The sequence below is a fragment of the Vombatus ursinus genome, unplaced genomic scaffold, assembly GCF_900497805.2.
Source record: "Vombatus ursinus unplaced genomic scaffold, bare-nosed wombat genome assembly UNPS02014808.1, whole genome shotgun sequence".
Classification (NCBI taxonomy): Eukaryota; Metazoa; Chordata; class Mammalia; order Diprotodontia; family Vombatidae; genus Vombatus; species Vombatus ursinus.
Window position 1 is genome coordinate 2160970 of NW_020954586.1, and position 14056 is coordinate 2175025.

The 14056-nt window shown below is 49.3% G+C and overlaps 1 protein-coding gene and 1 non-coding gene across 6 annotated transcripts in view; both read right to left on the reverse strand.

Annotated features, from left to right (window-relative positions):
* ATG16L1 (autophagy related 16 like 1) overlaps positions 1–14056 on the reverse strand; it is a 30832-nt gene that overhangs the window by 9686 nt on the left and 7090 nt on the right. Inside the window, exons 6-11 of one of the 5 annotated variants that reach the window (XM_027875246.1) lie at positions 9480–9545; positions 5308–5394; positions 4544–4600; positions 4285–4335; positions 3499–3601; positions 1743–1848 (exon numbers count right to left, since the gene is read on the reverse strand). In XM_027875246.1, coding sequence (XP_027731047.1) covers positions 1743–1848; positions 3499–3601; positions 4285–4335; positions 4544–4600; positions 5308–5394; positions 9480–9545 — 470 coding nt within the window. The remainder of the gene's footprint in view (positions 1–1742; positions 1849–3498; positions 3602–4284; positions 4336–4543; positions 4601–5307; positions 5395–9479; positions 9546–14056) is intronic. The other 4 variants (XM_027875242.1, XM_027875243.1, XM_027875244.1 and 1 more) reach the window with 4 other exon arrangements.
* Positions 3044–3328, reverse strand: LOC114052694. The gene has a single exon (XR_003570306.1).

The window sequence follows — 14056 nt, forward strand, 5'->3', positions numbered from 1 at the left end:
GCTAAGCTCAGGTAGGTACCACTACCGTGACTGAAGCCTTGGCTCCCATGCCAGCTCACCTGCCCCATGGGTCCTCCCCAGGGTCTTTCCTTCTGGCTTGATGCCACCACTTTGTCACCTGTTTTTTGAGTTACTCTGACTAGCCCACTCTGAAGAGAAGGCAAATCCCACCTAACACAGACAGAGTCCCGGAGCTGGAAGAGCCCCCAGAGGTCATCTTCCTCAACCTGCGCCTATGCCCATTGCGCTTCTGGATAGCTATAACCGGAGTCACACACACCAAGCCACAATCTGTCCCTGTGCAACTTCTATCCCTTACTCCTAGTTCTGTGTTCTGGGAACAAAGCTGGGCCCTCTGCCACACGACAGCCTCCCCAGTACTGGACATCAGCTTCTTTGCGCTCATGTCTCCAACTCCTCCAATGGCTCCTTATACACAGTACGTTTCCAGGCCATCTGTCCCTTGTCCTGGTCATCCGTTCTGGGACATGTTCCAGCTTATCTCAGCCTTTCCAAAAATGCAGTGCCTAGAACTGAAGATGGTACTGTGGCCAGATGGGCCCTGCTCAGAGGGCACAGTCAAATGTGGACGTGACTCCTCTCTGAATGCAACCCAGGCTAGGCTTCACGTGTGGTCTGCTCCAAACCTTTTAATTTATTCTGAGAGCCGCAGTATTTTATCTTTAATTTGGAAGTCTTGCAAAAACAGACATTCCAAAAATGTTAAAGCCAGAAGAAAGCTAAGAGATTCTCGAGTTTCATTTGGCTCTCAGAATTGGCCAGGACTGCACATCACTTTTTAGTCACCAACACTGGGCACGGCCTATGCCAGGAGGAGTCAAGACGCATGCCGGCGGGCCCCTGGTGATGGAGATCTAGCTGATCTCTGTACGTGGAGCCCATCTAGTTTGGGAAAGCCTTCCAGAGCGCTTCTCCTATGGGTGTAGCTATTGGGAGCCTCGGGTCATCTCTATACCATGAGGAGACCCCTCCAGACACGAGAAAGGACAGAGAGTCAATATCGATCTGTTTGGTTTCGTGGAATCACAGGTCTGGAAGGGAACTGAAAGTTCTACCATCTAGTCCAACCCTTGACCAAGAATCCCAGACTTTCAGCGATGGGGCACTAGGAGCCAGAAGCTCCTTCCACTTCTTCTTCTTCTTCTGCTTTTTTTTGGGGGGCTAGGCAGTGGGGTTAAGTGACTTGCCCAGGGTCACACAGCTAGTACGTGTCAAGTGCCTGAGGCTGGATTTGAACGCAGGTCCTCCTGACTCCAGGGCCGGCGCTCTATCCACTGCACCACCTCGCTGCCCCACTCCTTCCACTTCTGAACAGCCAGAATAGTCCATTCGGTTAGGAAGCTTTTCCTTCTATCCAGTCAAAGTAGCACAGCCGCCAGCAAACAGAACAAGTCCTGTTTCTTTTATGTGACAGCCCTTTAAGTACTTCAAGGCAGCTCACATGAAATTTTCTGTTATCCAGGCTAGACCTCTCAAATTCCTTCAACTGTTCTGCATACGGCTGTGTCTCCAGGCCCTTCACTATCCTGGTCACTCTCCTCTAGCCTGATCAATACTTATCAACGTCCTCTCTAAAATACGCCCAGAACTGAATAAGATCCTCCAGAGTGCAGCCTCCTTCCCAGACACTAAGCCTCTCTCACACCAACTTTTCCAAAATGAAATAAATGGAGGTTAGCCTGGTGTCCTTAGCAGTTTCTTATTTTCCTGCAGTCTCTCACCTCCAAACACTTCCCAAAGTCTGACCCTCCGATCCATGCCTCCTGTGGCGAGTAACCGGGAGCCGGGGCTGAACTGCACGGCATTCACTTCTCCATCGTGAGCGTCCTGGAAGAAGACAAGAATCCATCTCAGCTCCTGATTGCATCCTCACTCAGATGTGGACGAAAGCCAACCACTTGGGATCATAAACAGAGTCTGCATCTCATGTCCCGAAGCAGGTTCATTTACAAATACAACGAATTCGCTTCTGGTTCAGAGGGCTTTCTAGTTTGGGGTTTAATGCTGCTAATAATGTGAACGTGCTCTCAAATGAGAAGCCTACCACTACAATTATATTTTAAGAACCACAACACAGCTTCCTTAGATGGTCTTAACTTGTAGCCCTGCTGGCTTAAGTCTGAACTGTTCTTGCATCAACTCTGTATCCTCTAAAAGTAACGTACTTCAAACCAATACTCCACTGTAACTTGGGTCTTTGTGCATGAGTCGCTTGAGAGAGCTTTTCAGAAAGAACGACACATGCTCAACTTAAGTGCCTCTCTGCTGGTTCTGAGACTTTTTTCCTGCTGTAAAACTACAGGCTTAGGAGGTGAGTGTCGCCTCTATGGAAGTGCCAGCATCATGAGGGACAATTACAGTCATAGAAACATCATAGCATTTTTATAGGAAATAAAATCCTTTCCAAGAAAATCCACCTCTCACGTCCTCTGGAGTCTGGGACCAATGCTGAAAAACCATTTAAGATGGTAAGGGCAGAGGACTCCAGGCTGGTCAAAAGCAGCAGCAGCAGCTGGGAAGGAGGGAGGAAAGCAGGGGGCTTGCTCGGAGGATGCGAAGAGGAAGTCAAGAGATAGGAGGCTTTTTTTTTAAATTACAAGTTTCTCTTCCCACGCCCTTCTAAGAACACAGCATCATGAGCATGATGTGATGCCACAGGGTCAGAATTAAGTACGGTGTTATTAGTGACTGTCTGATTCCAAGCATAAACTACAACAACCTGGCCTCCTGTCTGAAGGTCTGCCTTGGAGAGACTGTGTTTCTAACAGAAAGTCTTTAGGGAGTGTCCCACAGAATCTCGTGGTCAACCTTCTGGTAATGATGACTCTCTTTAACTGGCTGGCAGAACAGGATTAATACCATTCCCAAGATTCCTCTTAGGTTTAAATGGCTGCTCATGGGACTAAGCTTGGACACCTCTGGCAATGCTCTTCTCTCGGGCTGTCAGGTGTATGGCCCCTGACCACTATGGTTTTTGGCTAGTGAAGACATTCCCAGAAGCAGGTTGTGAACCAGCGCACGAGGTCTCAGCTTGAAAACTTGAGATCACGCACCGTCACATTCCTGTGGCACTCCACTCCAAGCTCCTCCGGAAAGGTTCTGTTGGACAGCAGCCCAGCATGTCCTTCCCTCCTCTCGGGAGCACACACTGAACACGTCCCCAGCTGTCAGCGGCTCCACCATCCCAAGGACAGTGTGTCTTAATCGTGCCTGGGTAAGAAATGATGGGCTGCTGGGAGCTGTGAAGGCCGCAAGAGGGAATGTGATTTCTCAGTGCAGTCAGACCTTTTACTTCTCATCACTGACCTCAGAAAACAGCCAAATACATTTAGATGATGGACTGCATTGGGGTCTAAACCTCTGCTAGAGCTCAAGGAGGGAAATCATGTTCAAGTTCGGCAGCACAACTAAGGGAAGTTTGCCTGGCAGGGTTTCCCCAAGTATTCGGTCACCACTTTTTGAACGGAATGTACTTACAAAGACATAAACTGCAGTTGTGGGGACCCGCACTTCTTTACTAGAAGTAGGATGAGCATCTGGGTTATCCTGAGGAACAGGGAAGGAGGAGACAGAACGCCTCCTACGAAAAAATACAAACGCAAATAAGTTAAATCAGAAGACAAAGCCTGGTGATCATCAGGCAAGATGGTAGATAAACGACTCAGAGATGAACTTGTCTGACCAGGTTGTTTCTAGCTCTTCCCCTCCCCACCTTGGCCAGTCACCAAAGACCATTTACTAAAAACAGCCACGATGGAGGGCCCATCAGCAGTGCAAACCGGCAGCCCCTGTCCCCTGGGTCACTGACTCCAGGCTGCCCAATCAGGGCCGGTTTGAGCTGGTCGTGGTGACCGGTGGGTGCCCAGCCTTCTCTAATTGCATACCATTGGAACAGTGAGATGGACTGCTCTCTCTCTTTAAAAAGACATCTGAGATCAGGGCTGTGCCTCATCACAGTCTTAATTTTCAATGTGGGAAGAATTCAGCCCACGCTCCTGACCCCAGCAGCATCCGATGCAAATATCTTTTAAAAAAGAGCCTTTGCTAGCATTAGCATGCCGATTAGGAAGGTTAATAGTAGAGAGCGTGGAGGGTGGAAGGGTCCAACTGTCCCAGCTCCCATCTGGAAGGGCTAAGAGGCACATGCAAAGTTTCCGGGTTAGTACTGTGTATGTCAGATGACTGAGGGCAAGGACACAGGGGTCAGCATCATTTCTATGTCCCACACTCACATGCTGGCCTAAGAGTGGATAATGTGTTCACCTGGCAGCATCAGAAGAAGGGTGGTGTCCCAAAAGGGGAGACTCGGACAGACTGGAGGGAAAGGTCAGAGGTCAGCACATAGCAAGATGTAAGAAATAGGAAGTTGAGGGGAAAAAGGGGAGGGGAGGGCAAAAGCTAGAAGAAAAGCTGACATTCAAATACTTTGTATTCCTCACATCACTGATATTCTTGTGTACGTTCATTACACATTTGTAAAAACACAGACACATACATAAAAAGGTGAATTTTTCTAACCTACCCAAAGATATTAGTGATAGAGTCCAGAAGGCCTCCAGCAGGCTGGGAGAGTCGCTTACTAAAGAGGACAGGAGGATAGGTTTAAACCTTGTGAACAGCATCCCCTCCCCGCCCCAAATCATCAATACAGTCCACACAAAAAGCCATCTAGGAGAACATCCTGCCACTGAGCCCCAAACCCCACTGAGGTGAAACGATACAGCACAGAACCGACCAGAAAATGCACATGGGAGAAAGCGGGAGGGAGGACCCAGCCGGTAAGAAGCAGCAAGGGGAGGAAGAAGCCCATCTCTCGTTACATGTCAAGAAACATAAGCTTTTCCTAACACGAAACAAATCTGCTCTCAGAGTTTCAACCTGCAGGAGTTCTGGCTACTCTTACACATTCTGCAATGAAACGAGAAGAACCAGAGTTTGGTCCATGCGACACTTTTCTTTCATTAGGCAAAGCTGTGCCATTTTCTAGGTAGTTCCGATTTCATTTTAAACATTGGAAAACTTGGTGAAGGAGACAAAGGGTGAGCTGCTCCACAAGCAAAGGCCCAGCTGCCCGTCTGGGGTATGCCAGCCACATATTCCTTCAAACACGTCCAATGTAACACGGAACACAAGAAGAGGCAGGCGCACAGCACTGCTGCCCCCCTCCTGACGCCCTTGCTTTGTCCAGTCCAACAATGGCTTCTTTTGCTTCCAAATGTACACTTAGCCCCCCTGGGAGGCACAAAAAATGACCTTCCTTTCCCTCCCGACACACAGCGTGCTTACGTGGCTGTCCGGCTGACCGCTCGAATGGGCGACGTCTCCTCGGCCGCATCTGAAGCTTCATCCACAAGCACTTCTATGTCATCATCCCTGGAGAAGGATGGGAACGTTTCTACTTCGTGAATTGGCTAGTGGCAGCCCCATCACGAATGTCTCCTGCAAATCCCAATATCATTTCTCATCCATCAACAACCTCTGCAACTAGGCCACACTGCAAACACTACCGGGAAATAACCAAAGTAATCGCTAACATCTAAAATCAAGTCCAGGGTTCCATGGAAACACCTCCCTTCAAAGCAAGCTGTTGGCGCCTTCACACATCCACACCACTGGTCCCGTTGGAGTGCCATGCAAGGCTACAGCCAGACCAGGTATTGCATGAGAATTAGTCTTGTCCAGTTCCTGGGAGAGGGGAGGGTGGTGGGTGAGATAAACAACAAGCTGGCACAAAGAATGACCCCCAGGTTGAGGCCCATGCAATTTCGGCCTTGGGAATGACTCCATGCACAGAAGGTAAGCTAGAAGTGAGAAGGCGGGTTGCGGAGAGGAGGGGACGTGGGCAAGGATCTGCCAAGCTCCTGATGGCTGGCTGAGGGCATGAGACAACAACACTCTACAGAGAAGGTCAGTGAAGTCAAAGGAAGTAACCTACACATGCACTGGCTTTCAAAGAGTGAGCTGGAGCCTAAAAGTCACTCAAATTTCACTTAGTCTTTATGCTGACATGAGCGTATGAATTCCTAGCGCTTCAAAGGAAATTTGGTGTTTCCAGACCAGGATCTGCTGCTAAGTGTGACCTCTCTGTGCCTCATTCTACTCATTTGTAAATTGGGGGATGGGTGGAGGGCTAAAGGGAACTTGTGACAGGAAGCCCTGGCCTCTAAGGAGCCATCAATCAGTGGGCTCAGAGCTCCACTTTCCCATAGCCAAGGGGATGCAAAAGGCCACTCCTCCCAGCAAAGCTGCTGCATTTATCATTCAGAGTTTTTCTGTGTTGTTGTCGTTTTTAAATTTAATCCCCTCCCTGCCCAAATAAAAATTTGCCTTCTCTCCCTGCCACTGTTCCCTTTCCAACTGAGAAAGAAAACCGTAAGTCTTCATTCTTAAAGGCCTCCTGCTGAAGGCAGCCTCTGTAGGGGAGGGAAAGTAAACACAAGAATGAAAATGAGGATTTTATCTCCTCTACCAAAGTCCACCAGAACATGAAGAAGAGAAGTGGCTTCCATGCTTTGGAAGAGCCTGCATGTGCCAAAGCCTGACACGTGGCTGCAGAATGGCGCACATCCTTACTGGTGACGGCAAGTCAGGCTCAGGTGGGTGGAGCTGACTTAACCTCGTGGGGAGCAAATCATTTCTCTAGATCTGAGGACTCCTGAAACAATTTGTGGAGCGCTAAAGGCCATACCAAAGCCCCGGTATTTAACTCAATCAATTCCACAGGATCTGCTTCATCAATTAGGCTTCTGGCACGGCTGGGGAAGACTGAGGTCCTAAAGACACACCTTTAAATGACAAGATGCCAAACATCCAGTCAAGGCATTTCTCCTATTGGGACTGGAGGCACCCGTCCCATTCTGACCTGCCACACTACACTGGGAAGAACATCGAACAGGAAAGGGCTGCAAACTGTGAAGATGCAAAGAGCGGAAAACGGACTAAGACATAGGATAGAGTACTTAAAGAAACCAAAGGTCCTGAACTTTGTCTCTGAGCTCCATCACCCAGCAGGAAGAGGAGGGTAGCTTAATGCTGAGCTTGGTAATCATCAAATGATGGCCACAACTATTTATGGGAAGGGGGAGAAAAGGGCTCTCATGCTCTTGCACATACTGAAGGAAAAGCTCTGCACACAAGCAAAGTTTCCTAGCCAATGGTTTGGTTTAAAAGGTGCTTTTCAAAGCTCTTTTGTTATTTCTGAAGCATGCATCTGCTCCCCAAAGTTACCCTCAAGAGGTCAGCACAAAAGCGAAGCCATTTTCAGCCTTATCTGCTCCTCCCCAGGTACTAACATACGGGGTGATGTCCTGCTACTTAGAAGAACGTGCAGCACGCATGTCACCTGATTAGCACAGGGCTGAGGGGGAGCTGGGAAGCTTCTCACTGGCTCTGCCTGCTCTCTTTCAAAGATCCCTGCAGTCTCCATGCCCTCCCACTCTCCCCAACAGTCTTTCTGCCTACTGACGCGACCTCCTGCCACCCATCGGGGGCAGCTGGGGCACAGAAGGGGCAGGCTCTCCAGGGAAGCTTTCTCTCCTCTTCCTTGCTCTATTCCTCTTTTCTGCACCTGCTTCCCTCCCCATAAGGTTCTGTAACCAGCTGTTTTGAGGTCCCATTCTTCTGTTAATTGCTGTGCCACAGGGCCAAACATAGGAACACCTGAAGCTTCTGTTGAGGTCGCTCATTTTGTACAATTGCCCTCAAATCCTACTGCTTCGGGATGATTCCCTGGTAGGATGGACCAGGATTTGAAATGCTCTCTGCACTGCCTTCTCATCTCCCATTCCCTTTAAAATCAGGAGGCATTAATTAAGTAATAACTTCTGGAGAGGGAAAAGCATCACCCCCCCCCCCCATTGAGACCAATGAGGTATTTAATGCACCAAATAGTCTTGGGAAGGCAAGTGAAAGCCACTGTGGTTTTAGGAACACTGATCCCCTAAATTGTTTCCCATGGACAAAGTGACTACGTGCTTAGCTTTCTGCTGATGCTGGTCATGCATTTTAAGACTTGAAAAATTAGATTCCAGGCACAAACCGAATAAATTCCAAGTCAAGCAGAGGAAAGGGAGGGTGTGGTCAGCTACCAGGCCCAGGAGCTGGCTGTTTGGGTGAAGGCTGAAATGACCAGAGGTGGCATGCAGGGAGGGTTTCTGGCCTTGGGGAAAGGAGAGTGAGGGAACAGGGCTAGCTGGGCCCTGGTGCACGACTTTGTTGCCATTTTCACACCTCAGGGCTGGAGGAAAAGAGGTGCCAGGCAGTCCAGGCTCTTCCTCACCACCCTGCTCTACAATAACATTTATTTCCAGCACTAAAAGTGGCCAGTGTGGGAAAGGGAGCTGTCCAGGCCAGGGCAGCTGCGAAGTGGTCTGCTGCTGGCCCATCCGGCTCACTAGTGGCCTTCACGAGGCGGGGACGGCCACCGCTGCAGGTTGGTGGCGCTTGACTCTGTCGGCAAAGTTCCTTCTGTTTGTGGCTTTGAGCCAATGGTCACTTTCTCATTTGAAAATACAGAAAACACGGACCAACATCCCTCCTGGAAATTCTAACCATTTTCAAAGAATTTGGGGAAAATGGCGCTGGTGTCCCTTGGAAATGTCAAAGATGGACGAAAATGACCCCCATGACCCGGGGGGTGGGCTGGGGAGGAAAAGACTAAAAATGGACATTTCTAAAAAGTGAGCAATAAGACCAAGCCAAGGGGCCATTTTTCTTCCAAACCAGCCAAGCTCACTGGCTGGGGAAGAACCCTCTGGTGCTCAAGGCGCTTTCCCCCATTTGTGCCCTAAGACCCAAGCAGAAGCTGTGCTGGGGAACCTACCTCAGGACAAGGAGACCCTGGCAGCACCAGCCCCACCCCCAACTGCAAGGACCGTGGGGCAGCGACTGAGGTCCTGCTCTCCCTAGTTTCTAAGGTGGGGGCAGAACAGACCTGATGACAAGCAGAGCCTGGAGGTTCTGGGGTTTCTACAAGAACTTCCCTCCAAGGGCTATAAGCTTTGAAACATCACAAATATTAAGACAATGGACGAGAGCTGAGCTTTATTTAAATTCATATTGTAAAAAATAGAAATGAACAAAAAACCAGGTGGTCTCAGCTCGCAGTGGACTTGGCCTGGGGCCTCCATTTGGGGATTTTTTAAAAACTAGAAATGAAACCTGCCCTGATGGCCCCGCAATCCTCTCCTTTTCCACTACCTGTCTTCCTGCAGCACCTTTCCATTAGGACGCTGAACTCTCCTGTGGGTCAAGAGCAGCAATCACAGCCTACCACTGGGCTTCAGCAACAGCACCACTAGACCCAGGTGAACAGAGGTGAGAGGACGCCCCCCCCACCCCACCCCCATCCCTGACATGCAAGCACTGGTCAGAAGGCTGCAGGCCAGGGGCAAGGACAGGGCACACAGGCGAGATGAGGGGATGGGTAGAGCAGCCTTGGGATATACTGGGACACTTACGGTTCTACAGGCAACGGCTCCTTGGCAGCTTCTGCAAGCTCCTTCTGCAGCCGGGCCTGGCGGCGTCTAGAAAAATGGCTACAGTGTTAAAAACAAGCCCTTTTGTGCACTTAAAGAGAGCTCCCTTCCCTGCCTGCAGGGAGCTCCCTTTCTATTAAAGCAGCTGAGAAAGTATGGCACTTCAGGAAGAACTACTGCCAGGCCAAAACACAGACATACACACATAGGCATGCACATGCACAAACACACACGCTCCCTCTCTCTAACCCAACATACACCTGAGTCACTCCTTTCGCTAGCAAAGACAGGGTCAAACTGGGAGAAAAGGAGCAACAGTGAAGTCACGTGGCCTGGTAGTACGGGGAGAGCTGGGCTTTGAACATAGGTGTCCAAGTGCTTTCCACGGTATCACACCCATGCAAAAGGAAAGAATTGGCTCTGAGGTGCCTTTCACGGCTTCCCTCTGCTCAGCGCAGACGAAGAGAAATGACGAGGGCTGTGGGTAAAGTGGCCCATCCTCTCTGGTCATCTCCTTCGGGGACAGCCAGCTTATCACCTCCAAGCCCTGGCCTTCGGCAGGCCTGAGAAGAGCCAAGGACCTTGTGAGAGCCCTCCCACCTCTCCTGGAGTGAGACCTTCATTCCCTCCTGGAGTCTGCCCCCTCTTCCTTCTCCTCCTGTCTAATCCACCCAGGTCTCTCCCCGCTCCCTGTCTTTTTCTTCAATCCTGCTGCTGCCTCCTCCTGCCTGGATCTCTGCCCCTACAAATGGGGCCACTGGGCTCTCTGGCCTCTCCCTGCACTCTGATGGTCAGACTCATCTTCCTGAAACCATGCTTTCAGCATGTGATGGCCTTGCTCAAGCTATGATGTTTACTACACAAAAAAAGGTAACAAAAAATAAGGGGATACAGAGAACTACGGAAAGACCTAAATTAAATAATACAAAACAAAAAGTCAAAGTAGGACTATCATGTTATGCTAAAATAAAAACCACAGGAAGCAGTAATATAAAGTAAGCTAATTGTATAAGCTTTGAAACATCACAATTAAGGGTACTTTTATTGTACAAATACTACTTTAAAAAAAGGGGAAATAAAAAAGCTGCAGATAGTTCTTAGCCACCGTGCCAACCAAGGCTGAATCAGCCTTCAGCAGGCTTTCCAATCTCCCAGGAGCCAGCTGTGTGACCCTGGGCAAGTCATTTAATCTGTCTGTCCTAGTTACAAGGATAATAATACCACTTACCTTCTAGGGTTGTGAGGATAAAATGAGGTAATATTTGTAAAGTGCTTTTTTTTTTAAACTGTGAAGTCTTCTATAAATGTTAGCCATTAATTTGAATTATCATGTTGAAGAAATGTCCATGGGCATGGGGTGGGGAACTATGCCACTTTGGGCCTTTCTCTCAATTCAATAAATATTCAAGTGCCTGCTATGGGCCAGGCACCGATCTAAGCTTTCTCTGAGCTAGAAATGGACTCAGAACAAAGTTAAATTAATAATACTGTTTCTGGCAGACTTGTGCCTAACATACATAGTAGGAATCTTTTTTTTTCTTTGATACTGGTCTTCCAAACTAGACTCCTAACTTTCTGAGGGCAGGGCCGCTTTTTCATGACTTCTAGTCCTTGCACTCAATAAAGACTTTCCCATCAGCACTGCTGTTGGTCCTGAGCATGGATAGCTGAGAGCTTGGCTGGGGTCACCTGGGAGAGGGCAAGTCTGCTGGGCCTTCAGGAGGAAGTCCATAGGCCAGAAGGCCTGAAGTCAGCCTCCCAACATCTGACCACAAAAGTAACCCACAGCCCTGGCAGGTCTTGTCTTCCCCACGCCCCCGATCTCCCCGCTGGCTGCCTGACCCTACAACCTGACATCTGGGTGGGCTTCATGCAGGCCCTGACACAGGCCCATGGGCAGCAGCTGCCTGTGGCGCCATCAGTTCCTCTTGGCACGCCCTGCTTAATGTCTCGATTTTCTTTCCCAGTGTGACTCTGCTCTCCTCACTTCCCCTCTCACAAACAGGTTCTCATTCTCATCAGGAACACAGCCCATAGTAAAACCACAAGAGGCTCACCCTGAGGATGTGGTTAGACAAGAGAGCTGCCGCCGAAAGCCATCTGTTTCACTTACTGAGGGAGGATATCAGGGTGGCTTAGCTAGCGAGGCCAGGCCATACTCCTACTAAACCTTAAAAGGCCTCTTTTCTCGGGGCTTGTGGAGGTAGAGTCCAGGTTCCCTAGATGGTTTACAGCACAATCTGCCTCACTGGCACAGGAGTCCATCTCACTTGCATTTGGGTTGACGTCAATTATTAATGCTAAGTACTACTTCAGGCTGCCCCCCCAAAGCAGAATTAACCCTTGGTGGGGCTGAGATTAAATCCTCCAATGTCAGCTCTCCCTAAAATGTGGCAACAAACCCTGTGGTGAGAGGCTCACAATTCTCTGGTGAGAGAGGAGATCCTCTCTAAGCCTCTGGATATAAATAGGCCTAAAATTCATGGGGGAAGTTGGTCCAAGGGTGGTAACTTCCCAGAAGGAAACTCTGAAGACACAGCACATCAATTCCGTCCATTCTGGTCAGGAAGAACTGAGGTATTACTGAAGGGGCCTGACGAGGATGATGAGGGAAATCGGGGCTAATTTCTTCTTGAAAGAAGCTGTGACTTCATTGGGCGTATGGAATTCCTGCTATCACTGTGGTGTAGGCTCTCAGAGCTCCCTGGGGCCTGGAGAGGGGTTAAGCAGTTTGCCCAGGCTTGGTCACAGGTCACAAAGCTGGTATGTGGCAGGAGAAGGCCAAGACCAGAGGTCTTCCTGAGGCAGGTCTAGGTCTTTCTGCTCTACAGCCTGCTGCCGCCTGCCCCAACCACGACGGAAGTTGGGAAGGAGGAACAAAGAGCACCGTCCGGCCCTCTACGAATGTCAGCAGCATGAAAGGTTACAATGACCAAAAGTCGGCCGTGAATACGAAAGATAACAAAGCGATGTTAGGACCACGAGGAAACTCAAAGAAGACCCAGACCCTACTGCTAGGGGTGGGTGGAACAGTGACACCAGCCACAGAAAGGAGACTCCCACCCTCCCCAATCTGACTCCAGCATAACTGCATGTTTATTATTCCTCCTTGCGTGCTCTGCCCTGCAGCCAGTCTGGCCCTGTGACTTTATACAAGCAGCCATTCAGGCCTAGCTGCCTCTCCCACAGAGCAAGCATGTAATATGTTCCATGACGTCAGAGAGTTTCATTTTCGTCTGTTCCCCAGTGCCTGGCACAAGGTTTGTCGAAGTGAAGGCAGAACTACTCAACTCTTATCATGCTTCTGTTACTCTCTGACAAGGAAAATGATTTTTGCATAGGGAAGAATGGAACAAAAATGGTTAGCAGAGCTGAAACTCAAGCTGAGTTAGCTGAGACCGTGACAAAACATCTAGCTGCCATCAGGGATGTGATGTGTCTTTGGACACAGACAAAACTCTGGCCTATGCTGAGGTCCTACTCTGCTCCAGGCACTGTGCTAAGCTAAGCATGAGGGAGACAAAGAAGGATATTGAAAGAACTGGCGAAGGTGACTACTGAGTCCTGGCATGTCATCTGGGAAGAGCAGGAGGTGCTGCATGACTGGAGAAAGGCAATTTGCCTCCATTTTTAGAAAAGGAAAGAAGATCAAGTTTGCAATAACTCTGGCAACTCCTATTCCTGGAAAAATTCTGGGTCATATTATTAAAAGGATGGCTTGGGAGCCTTTAGAAAGGGGCCCGGGATAACGCTAGGTTCTTGAGGTCAGCAGCCACAAGCACACTGCTACCAATACAGACAAGATGGAGAGGCTGGCTAGATGGCAACACAGTGATGTATCCTGGAGACTGACTGAATGACTGAAGCCAAAGGTCATTCATTAACGGACTGATGCAAACTTGAAGGAGTATCTACACTGGAACGTCCAAGGGATCTATCCTTGGCCCTGTGTTGTTCAATTTTTACCAAAGGTTTAGATGAAGGTATCCCAATTCCATTTCTACCATCAAATCTGCAGATGACACAAAACTCAAGAGCCTAGAACACGGGGCCAAATCCAACAGGATGTCCCTTAACAGGGACCTTAAAGTGTAAGATAGGGGGGTGTGAGAAACCCGGAGTGCACCTGAGAAAGATGTACAGGGTAGGTGGGTCAGTTAACATGAGGTGTGGCAGCTAAAGACAGACTGACAGACACAGACACAGACGCAGACACACAGACACACACAGACACACACACACCCCCAGCCTGCCTTAGCAGAGGTAATGACAAAAAGGAAGATGACAGTCTTGCTATATGCGGTCCTGGTCAGGCTCTATCTGCTTAACACAGTCTTACATTACCACTAAGACTTCATTTCCAATTCTAGCTTCTGTGACATTTAATGATGAACACTGAGAAACTGGCCAGACTCAAGAGGACAGCAAGGCAGAGTGCCACGCAAGGAGAAGCAAAGGACATTGAGCTGGGCCTGGGGCACAGGAAGCCGGGGCAGACACAGACACTTGTCCTCAAGAGTCTGAGGAGCCATCACAAGGAAGAGAGATCTGAACTGTGG